Source organism: Corvus brachyrhynchos, unplaced genomic scaffold (genome assembly GCF_000691975.1).
Source record: "Corvus brachyrhynchos isolate BGI_N302 unplaced genomic scaffold, ASM69197v1 scaffold194, whole genome shotgun sequence".
NCBI classification, from domain to species: domain Eukaryota; kingdom Metazoa; phylum Chordata; class Aves; order Passeriformes; family Corvidae; genus Corvus; species Corvus brachyrhynchos.
In genome coordinates, this window is record NW_008237890.1 from 4,449,968 (window position 1) to 4,465,031 (window position 15,064).

Here is a 15,064-nt window from a genome sequence, read left to right on the forward strand (position 1 = left end):
CTTAGAAAAGTTAAAATTGCACTAGAGTGGGAGAGAAGCTATTTACCCATAAACATGATATCCAGAGACATATTTATTTGTGGGTACTGTGAAATGATTTACATTTTTGATGCTGATGACCTGTGGATACTGTCTGAAGAAGCAGTGACTGCTGTGACTACATGAGCATTCCCTGTTGACAATGGAAAAACACAAATGTGACCTCAAAAGGCTTATTCCTTTTTCATTTATCCCTAACCTCATACAGTACACAGATAACCATAGGTGAGAGGGAAGCGCACAAGTTAGATCTCTGGCATAGAAACCACCTCCAAAATTTATTTATGTTATCTTTGTTTAGGCATATGGAAACAGAAAATAGGTGTCCATAAATGCGATATCATGGTACAACATCTGTGTCCAAAAGGAGCTTTTACACAGATACATATAAGCCATAGAATCATCATAGAATATCCAGAGCTGGAAAGGACCCACAAAGGATCACCAAAGTCCTACTCCTGGCCCTGCACAGGGCAGCCCCAAGAACCATGTGTCTGACAGCATTGCCCAAACACTTTTTGAACTCTTTGAGATTGGAGTTGTGATCACTTCCCTGAGGAGCCTCTTCCAATGCCCAACCACTCTATGGGAGAAGAACCTTTTTCTATTCAGGGAGAGATGTAAACTCCAGGAAGCAAAAGTAAAACACACTGATTTAAGTCTATCTTCTTTATTCTCTCTTCCTCATATTGGAGTTCCCTGTTTTATGGAACATATTAAAGGCTGTTTCAGCTCAGAAGTCTAGCTACCCAATGGCACAGAAACTAAGTAAAAGTTCATTGTAAATACACTGAAGAAATTTAAATCATAACATTGTTCGTTACTGATAACTGTAATATGAAGTTCATGCAAACATGAACAATTCCAGTGTTCATGGAATGTGATTCTTTGCAAGCAGAATGATTCAAAACCTAAATTGTAGTTGAGATACTTGAGAACTATAGAGTTAGTCTGTGAAAGGCTCTGTCAGCAGGGCTTGCGCTCAGGAGTCTATATGGCAGTGCACTTCTCAGAAGCTCACTCAGCAGCACAAAACCACTTCATTTCACAAATGGGTATATGTGAGAGAGGAAGAATGAGCTGTTTTCCCTACCACTACAGAAATAATTTATCTAGAAAGCAAAAAATTTATTTGAGGTATGATCCAGTCTTTCATGAAAAATTGTAATAAAGTTTCATGACGAAACAGGTAGCATTCACAGAGGAAAATATTGTGCATAAGGAGGAAGATTCTGGCTAGCAGAAGTCCTATTTACTGTTCTTAAGTTTGGTTATGCAAAACCACAGGCAAGACATCTTAAAAAAAATTCAAAAGTGAATGCTTCAAACTGTCAAAAATAAGACAGTATCAGAGCCTCCATGAGAAACAGAGTACAAAAAAAATTATGAAGAAAAAGACTAGTTAACACTGAGTGAGAAGAACAGCGTAATGGTTAAGAACACAGATAAGAGGGTAGGCAAAAGCAGATTAAAAGACCAACTATAATGGAAATGTGAAAGTAAAAGGCAGCTAAAAGAAATACCAGCCACATGCTTCCTTGCACATGGAGATGAAAGAGAAAACAGAAGGAAGAAATAAAAGAGAGAATATATTTTTTTTAAAGAAGCTTTAAAACAATATAAAAATGAGGTAAGACCAAAGGGTTACTCGGTTACTGAAGAACTGAGAGCAATGATCAGCAGAAACTGAGGGCAAACACTGAAAGATCCCTAAAGGAAGCAACTGCACATATTTTTCTCTATTTCCCTTTTACATTTCACAGTCTCTCCAGACAGCTACGGCACCTCAGCCACAGGATCCATTAACCAACACTGTACAAATATATGAGTTTAAGCACATTCTCACATAACAAAGGGGAGGGAAAAGACTACACTGGCACCTAGGTTTATAAAACATCAAGACAACATGAGGGAAAGTTATGACAATTAATCTCACTGTTTTGATAGCCACAACTTTCTTTCTCTAGGTAAGCATGTTTATTGCTTTGGATAACCCAGAAGATACCACCACTTACCAAACCCTTCAACCTACGGATAGAGTCCAGAGAGCTACATGTGGATTCTTCAGAAAGAGCCTATTGAATCTATTCCAGGTCACAAGCTACAGACTAAATGTCCATATCATGGTAATACAAAAACAGAGTATTCTTACGTTGACTAAACCACAGTAAGCAGATGTTTTGATTTTTATTTAAAAGCACTGGAGTCCAAACTCTGCTGGCATGATCACAGCATACACAATATCAAGTACTCATTTTTCATCTTTTCACAAAATAAAGCTGTACATACACCACATGGAAAAAAAAAGATTCTTCTAAAAAGTCATCATTTTATTGCAGAAATTGAATGTGATGCAGTGATTTGTTGTATATTTAAGTATACTTCAAGGTAAAATAATCCCATGTTACTCACCTTGATCTCTTTCATGCCATGTCCTACTTCCTGCAGCTGGTGAATTTGGAGAAGGGTAGAAGTCTCCTGTTGGGCTTGGCTCCATGTTTTCATCTATGGAGATAGTTTTGGGTCTTTTGCTGTTGAAGAATTGTGAGATTTGGCAGTGAATAAAGTACAAATGTAGTAGTGGTATATAAACTTCCTGGATCTTTACAGATATTTTAATAGAGAGTAATTTAGGCTTACTAAGTGAAAAAAAAAAGAATATTACTGCCTACATTAACTTGCACAGGTGCTATTAATAATATGTAATGCAGGTATATATTTGCATTTTTCACATGACTTAATATTTCAAAGACGGCATGAATGGGTAATATGAAAGTCCACCAGCATTTCACTGAACAACCAAGAAGCCAGTTCCTGTAGCCTACCAAGGAAAGATTGGGTCGTGAAGGTACCAAACACTATGCAGAAACCATGAAGTGTAGCAAGTCACTGGAAAGTGTTACTAATAAAGGTAGAAAAGGAAATTTTGTGAATGTGTTAATGAGGAAAAAATGTAGTTTACTGTATTTCATCAGGTCAAACTCCTAAGCTTTTCAAAGAGGGCTAGTCTGAAACAAACACTTTTCATTTTTGACTAGTTTAATTAAAAACAACAAAAGGCCCATATTTCAAGTCACACTATATAAAATGAGGCAGAACTTCAATACAGTGGAGGAAAGTCAAGTTTCTTCATAGCAATATATACTGAAGCTGTTATACTGACTGCCAAAGAAAACCAGGATGAAGGTTTTAATAGTGTAGCATGATTACTATTATTATTATTATTACTATTATTATTATTATTGTTATTATTACTACTACTACTACTGCAACTATAACTGCTACTGTTACCCTGTGATAATTAATCCATCTATTCTAATTAATCCATCCATTTCTAAAGTGCATTTGGTATACTGCCAAGCTGAAAATATGATGAAATTAAATAGGGAAACCTGAGCAAAATAACTCAGAAGCACCAGATGCTGGTGGAAGAATATGTCAGCGCCTTGAATGTCCTGTTAAATCCTGTCTCACTGTGCAGACAGCTTCCTGACTCACTGAGGTCCACAAACATGGGACAATGACAGCTCCTATAGTGCTTGTGATTTCATGGTATATCAGAGAGTTTCAGAAAACCAAGGGGCTCTAGGGGTCTGACAGACACTACATTCTCTGGGAGTCAGGAGGAGGGCACAGCAGGTTCTCTACATCCGTGGGCCCACCAGCAGCTCCAAGGGAGGAAATGGGAGTCTCTCTCAGAGATGGGAGAAGGGAGCAGTTGAGCAAGGAGGACGTGAGTCCCTCAGACTAACTCGCCTGTAGCAGGTGAAGGGAGACCCTTGACAAAAATTAACCTGTAGCTATGTCACATGCTCCTCCTCCTTTCCACTCTGTTGGGAAAAGACCCTGAAAGAGGGTGGCAGAAAACACTTTCATGAGCTGTTATGGATGAGAATACCTTGTCTTTATACACCTGGCCTAACATCTTTTCTAGAGGAAACAGTATCTGTCCAAACATATCTTTCAAGACAGAGGTCCAAGAGGGAGCCCTGAAAAGACAGCCTTTGTGCCTGCAACCACTCTGAGCCCTGCCAGCATGTTCCCAACCACTAGACCTTCCTGCAGCTCAGCAACAGTTTTGGGATGTGTAGCTATTCTCTTGGCAGATGATTTAGTGGGCACTTCAAACCCTGAAAAAACTTATAACCATCTTCAATATCGTGCAAGGTGACAGGCAATAATGACACTATTTCAAATGACAAGATTTATAACTTACAAACCCGTACAGAGATAATGGTAACATACATAAGAAGCTAGCCTCACAAAATCAGAGGAAATTAAAAAAACAGTTGGCTGCTGACCCGATTTGTGAATTGCTTGTCCTACACTATTAAACATGGTTCACATTAGCACTCATTTCAAGTTTTTACCTGCTTGGTGGAGAGGACAAGGACCTCTGTAGATTTACACCCGAATTCATATCATGGTAATATGGCTGGCTCGGAAGCTCTCCAATTGGGAAGTTCACTCCAGTTCCCTGGGTTATGGGTGCTGAAAAACACATCACCATAAGAATTCCCAGATAAACTTCTATCTTTTTAGCCATCTTTTTATTTCTAACACTTGGAAAAATATCAAGATGTGAATACATGTATCTTATTTTCTGTTTCTTTTGGAAACCAAGTACAGACAAGTTGTATCAATGATTATGTATCTAAAAAGTGAATTATCTTCCCTAGCGCTTACAAAACCTTTAGCACTTATGCAGATATAATACATTTGTTTTATAAGAGATAAAATGGAATCACCAATATGAAAAAGATAATACAAACCTCAAGCACTATAATGAATGAGCCTAGGCTTATGAAGAGAGCTAACATTATTTATTAAAGAACAGAAAGAGACACACAAATTCCCTTTCCCTTAATGTTAACTCTTTTGTATTAATAAAAGCCTTCTATGTTGACAGGCTGGTTTTCTTCCTTTTTCTTTCGCCCAGTGCCACAGGTTCTGCTCTGCATATGCACACCTACACACAAGTACATACACTCAGTGTTACCTTCACCTCCTTATAGGGTCTGTGTACCATACGGACTCTGGCAATTCAAGAATAAAATATGTGTTATGTATTGTGGTGTATTTACCTTTGTTCGTTGTCTGTGCATCATGCATTTTAACTACCTTTGGCATTTAAAAGAATAATTGCATGTTGTGTAATGTATTTGAAGGTTTGTATTTTTCTTGACAGTTTAAGTACACTCTGTTGCGGCTTGAGGTTAAACAAATGCATGGTAAGAAATCCCACAGAAACCACATGCTTTAATGCTTATTATTAGAAGTATATCATGTATAACAGCTGCATAATGCACAGTTTCATAGCATAATTACAATATTGTTTCTTTTTTAACCTGAATGTCCTGATACTTTAAAATGTACTTGACCACCTGACAACTAAAAGAAAGCTATAATTCACACATCCTCAGCCTCCTAAAACAGCAAAACCATATCTTAAGCAAGCACAAAAAAGGATATGCCTTAACTCTGCAAGATGGGAATGCTCACTGTTTTGCTGAAGGATTTAACATAGTTTTAGTTGTTGAATATTAATTTCTGATCACAGTAAATTAAATAACCCATGCATCTGAAGCCTCAGTAAGTTAATTAGATTCCTCAAGCATCCTGACCCTGCTTGAATTAACACCTGTGTGGAATATGGACAGACATTTTGGAAACTTGTACCTCTTTGGCTCTGTCCTCACTCACCAGAAAAGTGATTTTTCTGCACCATTCAGTTTTTACTGAATGGTGGTATCATCACTGTGGACACTTTTAACTATAACTTTCAACTATTCTTTTTCATTTCCTAAAGAAGTCTTAAGAAAAATACCTTAATAGTGTTGATAGTAAACGGAGAAAAGAAAGGGTCAGGAAGAAATGTAAAATGAAAATGTGGACAGGTTTTATGTTATAATATCATAACTAATTGTTAGATTTCAACAAAAGAGATCTTATATTCCTCTTGGTTTTTCTTTCTGCAGTTCAAGCTTTACCTGTAATTTTATATTTATATTTTATGAGGGTTTTTACATATTCATGTGTGTAATATTTCTGATGCCAAGACAATGTAATTAGAAATTCAGTTACAGCCAGTGCTATGACTAAAAGAAACACAAAGATTTAATAAATTGTTTATCATACTTTACATCCATACTGTGATTTTTATTTTAAGAGTTACAAATTAAAAAACAAACAAAAAGAATAACCAGCCCTTGTAGCAATATCCAAGGATGTGTAGGGCACCCTTAAACAATGGTAAGTCTAACAATAGAAGGTTTTGCTCCATATGGTAATTTTGTTGATGTGTCACTCCACTAAGGTGCACTGAAGGAGATATAACAAATTGATTCCATCTTTAAATATCAAAGAGACAGAAGAAGATCTATTTGTTTTATTGCAAACATGTGCAAGATGGCCTGTAATACTGTAGTCAAATATATCAAAATTGTGCATGGTTATAGGCATTTCCTATGCATCTTACATCTTGTGGAGAAAAAGCTTCAAGGGAAAAACCTTCACTTGTTTATAGCAGGCTTTGGAAATGGCTAGACACAAATGTTAACTTACTTCTTGACACCCTCACAAGTTCTGACACGTTGAATACTCCAGATTTCACAAAACTGTCCTCAAGGTACACTGAAAAGGACCACAGAACCATAGTCAGTATAATGAGAAGATTAATAAATAGGATTTTTATAAATAGAATTAATAAGTAGGTTTATACACAGTTAACAATGGTACTAACAGAGTCCCAGAACTATAATACACAGATCAAAGTACACTGAAAGCTGATCACAGGATCTAATGTGAACTGAAATTCAGGCAAAGGTGCAAAATAAGTCTTAAGGATCTGTGATAAAGCAATTTTTTAAAAGTATATAAAAACTATCAAGCAATATACTGAGTGCCTAGCTAACCATCAAAAAAAAGTCTGAAAACTTGTTTCTTTTATTAGTATCTTCAAAGTATCTTCATAGTATGGAACTATGACCCATATCAGCTGGATAAGCAATTTCATCACAGAGCAGTGCTCTCCTTGTGTATGTTTCTGCTAAAGAGATTTTTACTTAACTCTCACCTTGCTAATTGTCACTTTACAGTATGACCTCCACTACCAAATCAACATTTCTGAGGCAGATGAGGGGTTTGCTATTATTTCCAGGAAAAACAGGAACTGAACAAAGCAGCTGAGCTGTTCAGTGGGGTGTTTTATATACATGCTGAATTCTATATCTAGAAACCTGTTTAAAAAAACACATATTATTGGTTTGGCTTATATTTACTTATTCTAAGATAAATGTATATGATATACCTTCCCTGCTGTGAGTTTTAGGCATAAGTTGGAGTACTGCTATGAAACAGCAGCTGATAATCAAGACTTATCTCAGTAGTGTAACTAGTAACCTTATGCAGAGAGCTAAGAAACCCATGTTTCTGTGGAAGCCTCACATCAGTAATCACTGCAAAAGCTGTACTACTGCATTTGAGATTACACGGCATTACAGCCTTTTATAGGTAATAATATAAGTAACTAGAACATAGTACTATAGTTAGTAATATAGTAACTACACTTGGTGTACATTGATGCTCCAACAGTGTTACTTTTTTGGTTTTTTTCATGTGAGACAGTGCACTAAGAATTTCTTACTGTGGTTTTTCTGGTCTCTTTTCTGAATTAACACAGTTTTTTTTTTCTTTTGGAAATAAACTGTCACTTTTTTGTTCAAAATGTTTGAAAGAGTAAAAGTATTCTAGATGTCTTAACTAACAAAACAAACAAACAAAAAGTACACCTACTGGAATATCTACTGATTTAGAAAAAGGTGGTTTGGTACTATTCTCTTTGGATTTCTTTTGGAAATTACTGCTTTTATCTTCAAGTAGCAAATTTAGCAAAAACATGGCCACTATAATCAGAAAAATGACTGTAAAAGCACTATACTTCACCTGAGAGGTCTGTCCTTGGTATATCTGGAGAAACCTCTGCTTACTTTCCAGGGTCAGACGGAGGGCATAAGCAAAAAGAGTGGTTTTCCCTGCTTACTAGTCCCACAGATCTGCCTCACCTAGCACCTCTGATATTATTTACCAGTGCAGGTATAAACTGTTGGGAACACATCCAACCAAGCACGTTTCCCAACATCTCTGTTACTCTGTCAGACCTATAGGAGAGTTGCAGCCTTTCCCAGCTGAGAACAATCCCATGACCAAGTGCCATGGGTATACAGAGCACTGTAGGCCTGTGGGATCATCCTGAACAGTGTTCTGCCGATGCTCTCATCTTCCCATCTTCCAGTCAATGTCACTTCATACACTACTCCTGCACATCTTTATTTCCATCAGTAGCTCTTCGGGTCTCCCTCCCTTTTTAATTCACTTCCTTTCATATTTCTCTCTCATTTTCAACAGATTTTCTCCATATCCATTACTTATTCCTCTCTTACCGTCCTTCACCTGGATATTGCCAGCCCTTCTGCAGTGTCTAAGAAATAAGAGCCCTTCTCTTTTATTTTCTGCATTCTCTTGCACCATTTCTCTGTGGTTTTTGTGTGGATGAAAACATGACATGGCTTCTGAAATACTTACTTCTTTATTTGACAGAACTTGGTATACCCATAAAATAAAAAAAGGCAAACAGTAAATTTTCACTTTTACTTTCCTCCTCAGTTACTGTTTTTTAATCTAAGAACAGGCAAGCTGGATGGATGCTAATAATTCCTCAAGCAATCACAATATTTCCCTTCTCTGCTTATTTCCTCCAGCAGGAACAATCTAAAGTACTACACAGAAGGGAGATTTCCAGAGAAAATGGTTTCTTGATTTTAGTTGGCTCATAAGCAAAGTGTGGCTAAAAGCCAGTGTACAACCATGCAGCCAGCTCTGAAGCTGGTAATGAGACATGACTGAACTTCTCTGCTGTTTATCCAAGCATGACTACTTTGAAGCACAACGTCTCTAATTCAAGCCAGACTAACTTGAGAGGAGCTTTAGCCAAGAGTAGATTAATCAAGCTATCGTTACAGTGAGAACGAGGCCCAAGGCTCATATTAAAAGAAGAAAAAGCCCATGTTTGATTTTATATGTAAAATAATATAAAGAGCAATACAGTGTTTCTCTCCTTGTGATAATGAAATGGGAGCGGGGAAAGTATTTTGCCACCAAGTGGAACCACCATCTATCATCCCCTCACAAAAGGATGCATTGTTGACTGATGGGTCATGTCTTTCACCCAGGTTGCATCCTGCCTTGGAACGGGTCAAAAATAATGACACAGCTCTTGCCAGTCTCAATCAACCTGAAAAACAACTTGACTTTTTCCTCTATGTAATGTGACAAATTGTTATTAAACAATTAATGCAACAATAAACAATCTATTTCATAGCACTGAGCGACTTCATCCTGAGCTTTACATTCGAACAGGGCAGGTGGACTCCAATGGTGCCTCTGGGTATATGTTAAGGTCCAACACCAGTGAACTTCAACAGTTTCACCTAGTTATGAAGATAATCTATGGTGGGTATGCTACAGAACTGTTCTTGGCTCCCAGCTGTGCAAGAGGAAAATATTCAGTGCCAATAAATTGCTGTAATTTGTTGTGGAAACATGCATTCTATGTAAGATAAAGGTTAAACAGCAAGACTGTATGCAAAAGGTAAGCAGTATAGTACTTTCTCTGTGTATGGTGTGAGATACTGCCTTTTACCTGGTGAAGCTGATCACACTACTGAGTAAGAGTTAACATTCATATTCACATTACTACACTTCATGCAAGACAAGAATATGTGGTGATACTTCATACAGTATAGGTCTTACTAGTTTTGTTGATTGCCATTCCCTAATGCACTGTTTACATTAATATGTTAAAGAGCCTTAAATTAGCACTCCTGGTGTGTGTTTCTGATCTGTTCAGTACAGACATTTATGCAGTTGATAAGTCTCTTGTATTCCTCACAGACGATTTACTTTATCTCTTGATGGTCATGATAGCACTTTGCTGTCTTTATCATTCAAGCCTAACAAAAGCATTGAGTATTATGTAATAAAACTCATCCTGCCAGAGAGACAGCACTCTCTGAAATGCATTTTATTATTCTTAAAAATCTGATTTCTACAAAAGGAGCATTTCTGAAAAAAACACTGTAGGGCAATGTTGTATAAAGAGTCAGTAACTTCCAAAACCCATATAAAAAGTGGATCTTTTTTATTTTGTTCTAGCTTTTTTACATAGTGAGTATAAAATCTTTCTCTTCTTGCCTTTTTTAAAGAAAACTCACTCATGAACAATACAGTTTCCATACAATTCCACAATGGCCAGGGCAGTGGTATCAAGGATGAAAGATAAACAGGTTAAGCGAAGCAGCAGTTCTGATCAAGCTCCTGTGTACAGTCAGTAAAGGGAGAAACTTTCAGCAATGCCTCCAACTGCTACAGAAGTCACTGCTCTAGTCATTATATATATTCCAGTCTATTTCTCACTATGCCTTGTATTATGCCTTGAAGAGATGAGTTACAAGTGTAGCTTTTAATTGTTTCAACCATGCAAAAAACTTAAAAGGGGGGGGGGGGGGGGGGGGGGGGGGAGGAAATTTCAGTTTCAACTGACTGAAAAACAATATCAGTTTGCCCAAACAATTACTCTAACAAGCTTGTTCTCACATTACTTAAAATCTTACTAGTGACGTTTAGCTTTGCAAATTTTTAACCAGTCTTTTTATGTCTTCTGATTTAATTGTACTTTTATGAATAGAATGCCTGTTTATGTTCTGCTGGATATTGACTAGAGCCTAACCATAAAACTTTTTCCTGGTACTATTATAAATATCGTTTTCTCATTGATACTGCCTTGGTTTTGAGCAACTTATAAAAGAAGCTACTGTGAGAAGAAAGGCTGAAGACTTTAGCCTGGTGTATAGCAGACAGTTCTACATAAACTTTAAGTTATGCAGAGTAATGTTCGGGATGCTGCTGGCTACAGCTTTGTACAGCTACTATTTACAGTCAGAAGTGGTAGAGAAAAATTAGTCTCACACTGTTCATAAGTCAAAATACAGTCAGCAGACATGCAGTTTGTTGTCTTACTGCACGCGTTTTGAAACCAGTATCCAAAAAATAGTACCAGAAGCAGGTTACTACCAAAATAGAATATCTTAATGGCAGTTATGGGTGGATAATATTTGCCAAGAAGTGGAAAATTTCAGTGTTTATATCATTTGAAACAGTTGAACTAAGGACTGTTCAGAGATTGAGGCTATTTTGGTTATCACACAACATTCCCCAGTCATGTGGCATACCCACAGCTTTTTTGGGGTTCTTTTATCCTGAAAGTTGCAATAATGTTGTAACTGGGACAGGAAACAAACTTGTAAAAAGATCCCCTGACTTCATAGAACCTTTTAGCATGATGAGGAACTAGAAAGCCAAATGTGACACTTTCAAAAACAAATGAGATTTTTGATACTCTCAAAATTATAGCCAGAACCACAACAGTCTTCTGTGTAGCAGTAATTTGAAGTAAAAACCAGCTTTAATGGACTCTGAAATCCATTACTAGAATTCAAGTAAGTTGCCCTGAAACCTAGAAAGAAACAGAAAGGGTAAGTAACACAAATGCCTGTTGCTTTCTGTTCCAGAGGGTCTCAGGTTATACCAAAACTACAGCTGAGATTCAAGAAAAAGTTGGGGGAACCACTTTCTAACAGCTATAGGACTAGCAGGTGCCAAAAGGGAATTTTCTGATGCCAAAGAAGGTTTCTGGAGTTCTAACATAACATAAGAATTTTTAGTAAATTTTTTCTCTGTGCATGCTTTGAAGTAAAAACCATTGCATCCACCATTGGACAATGGCATCTGGATCAGCATGAGAATTGATCACAGCATCATTTATTCACACAGCAGGTTCATAAAGAAGGACAGCCAATGCAAACAAGAATGTAAAAGTAATCCTAAACCAGTAGACGGTATTAACTACCCACACCAAATTCCAAACCATCCTGAAAGGCCAAAAACTCTTACTTTTGGAAAAAGGGACTGTACAACCTGTGCAGATCTATGACTGCCGAGACAGTACAGCTGGGCACTGACCCCAGAATGCCTCACCCCCCTCCAGCTCAGTGGTGGGAAGCTGATAAAGAAAAGTATCATCTCTCAATCACTGACATTACCAATTCATAGAGCATTTGGGAAATGGAGAATTTCACAGAAAATCAAGCCCTGACCAAACCCAACCCTGTTTTGTTTGAAGATCACTATCTGAGATGGCACGGCTGCAAGCATATGAGAAACAACAAGCATCTCAGGATATCCACTTCCATGCTGAAAAAGAGGGAAATATGTGTTTATTTAAATACAATTCTGTTTGAATTCCCTAAACTGCTACCATGGCACCATTGCTCCCACAAGGAAAGCTGCTGACAGTGAAGAGGCCTGGGAATATCTCTTCTATTCCTATTAATTTTGGGGCTAATTCTCCATCCACAAGAGGGTAGATTGCAATAGAGTAAAATAATGAAACCATCTGTAGTCTGAGACATTCAAAACCTAAAGGCATTTGTTTATTGCATTTCCAAAAGTGTGCAAAGGTTGATACCATGTTCCTCTTCAGAAGTTATTTCTGAAACTACACACACTAAAAATTAAAACTGAAAATACTCCTATCTGAAAAAGACATATATAGGCAAATTTATTTGACATTTCTTAGGGCTTGATCCCAAAAAATGTTCTCCCTATGGCTGCTAGCCCATATGAAAGTGCAAGGAAAGCCTTTGGAGCTCTACAGCTGCAAGATATATTTGCATATTGAGAGATAGGTGAGGCTCATTGCAAGCTTTTTGGCAACACCTTCTTTAATTAAAAAAAACCAAAACAATATGAACTTCAGAGTTGGTGATTTCACTCAGGTCTGCTTTGGAAGTGGTTCCTAGGATAAAATTTCTGGGGAAAATAGAAGAAAAACCATTCCAGAGCAGTGAGGCTGAGGATTCAACTACCTATGTCTCATTCAGATTAAGGATTTTATCTCTAGGGAAATTCCCTGAAAACATATCATGGCGTATCATGGAGGAAAGAAAGGAACCAATGGGGAGTAATGAAAGGCAAGAGGCAGGGACAGTTTGTCCATCTCTTCATCTAAAAGTGTTACCCCATATAAAAAATTTAATATTCATCAGCACACAGGCTCAAACTTGAGATCTCTGCATTCTGACTGATTTATAGAGTTAGAAAAATTTATATGAAAGTATTTCTTTAACCAGCTAAAATGGAATAAATTCTATCACAAAACAAAACAAAACAAACCCCCAATCAATCAAAAAATCTAGCACCTTGCCAAAAAAAAAAAAAAACTTGCTGTTTGCTAGGAAATAGCTCTAGTAACCTCTGAACCCAACTGCTTGGACAAAAGGAAAAATCTGAACACACTCATCTTCCCTCACCAAAAAGGCTTGTACCTGTCTGTGTCAGGACAGCTAGGTTTCCTTTGCACTTTCTGAAAAGCTGTCTTTTGTATTGCCCAGTGTTGGACAAAAATGGCTCCAAATCTAGAAGGCACCCATACAAAAAGAGACTGGTTGCAAGCTTTACGGCAAATTGAGTCTGCTTACTGTCCCATCCAGACAGTGTTTAACTCTATCAATATTGCTGTTTCTTACCCCTATTTTAGTAGCTTAAAAAGGCTGTGTTCAAAGATTTGAGCAACACAGCAAAACTGGACACACATGTGTTAATGCCAGCTTGTAAGTAAATCAAATCTGCCAAGCAGCAACCTCAGACCAATGGCAAATAGCAGGTAGCCTTAATAACGTCAAGCAGTTGTGGCCAGCAGGCAGAAAGGGAAAAAATAACAAAGCAAAGCAAAACCCAGAAAATCCTTACCTAGAAGAAGTGGCTAGTAAGAATTGTATCTCTGAAGATCATATTGTTATGGTTGGTGTCAATGTCATTAGCTTTCTTACAGTTCTAGACACTTTTCTCTTTTTTACTCGCCCTCATAATTTTCTTATGCCTAACAGATGAACTTATTGAAAGATGACATCTTCAGTCTTCAGTACCTATCCTGCCACAGCACTGCAGCTATTTCAAGATACACTTGTGAAGGCTCATTTTTCAGATTTTTTTAAGCTATATAAAAGACCCATGGGACTTGCAGGGAGCAAATAATAATGCAGCATTACACTGGAACTGCTGCACTAGGTAATCTTTAACAGATTGCTTCAGTAGTAGCTCAGAGCATTCTGAGCACAAAGTAAGAAACAAGAAAGGCCTAAAGTACTTGGGTTGCATTTGGTTTTTGTGGCTTACTGGTGTTTGTTTTTAGTGTGCAAAAATACGAGTATTTTCAAACTTATTAATCAGGTGTGCCTCTATCTGTTCAGACACCCTCACTGGAGCCATTATCATGTCCATTGTCTCTTTTAAAGCATGTAAACTTTTACTAGTTAGGACTGTGCTAGCACAGCACAAACTTTTAGATAACCAGAAACTTAATGGCTGATGCAGACAATAGTAGTGTTCTGATTTTTCTCTTCTCTCAGTTCAACTCAGCACATTTATCTGTCTGGAACTTACTTAATAGTCCCTGCAGAGAAGAGACATTTACAACCCAGCTCTCTGCAAAGCAAGATTCAATCTTGAAAAATATAAAAATATATGTTAATATAAATATATATTTTCAAATATGTATTATAAAAGTATAATTCAAAGTTATTGAAAAATAAAACTTAGAGGAGGATACCCCTGGATTTAGCTACAAAAGGTACGTACCACTTTCACCACAAGCTACACCATCTTAATACTGCATTGGGCCATCAAAATATTCCGTATATTTTTAGGAACATATTGTAAAGAATTCCAACAAGTGCTCTTAGTGTTCTTTTGTTTGGAAAGTGACGCTACCCTCTCTCCAGTTTGTTGTGAGGACAGCAAATTACCAGACACCCTAAAGAATGCAACAGTCTCGCCAAACCTAGGAAAAACCCACTCTTAACACCAAAGCTTTGCCAACTACCACTCAGTTTCCAGCATTCTCTTCCCT

The 15,064-nt window shown here is 37.3% G+C and overlaps 1 protein-coding gene across 6 annotated transcripts in view; it reads right to left on the bottom strand.

The window, feature by feature from the left end:
- NFIB (nuclear factor I B) overlaps positions 1–15,064 on the bottom strand; it is a 263,106-nt gene that overhangs the window by 53,819 nt on the left and 194,223 nt on the right. For all 6 annotated transcript variants that reach the window (XM_017732876.1, XM_017732878.1, XM_017732877.1 and 3 more), the window contains exons 4-6: positions 6,604–6,672; positions 4,410–4,530; positions 2,452–2,570 (exon numbers count right to left, since the gene is read on the bottom strand). In XM_017732876.1, the coding sequence (XP_017588365.1) occupies positions 2,452–2,570; positions 4,410–4,530; positions 6,604–6,672 (309 nt within the window). The remainder of the gene's footprint in view (positions 1–2,451; positions 2,571–4,409; positions 4,531–6,603; positions 6,673–15,064) is intronic.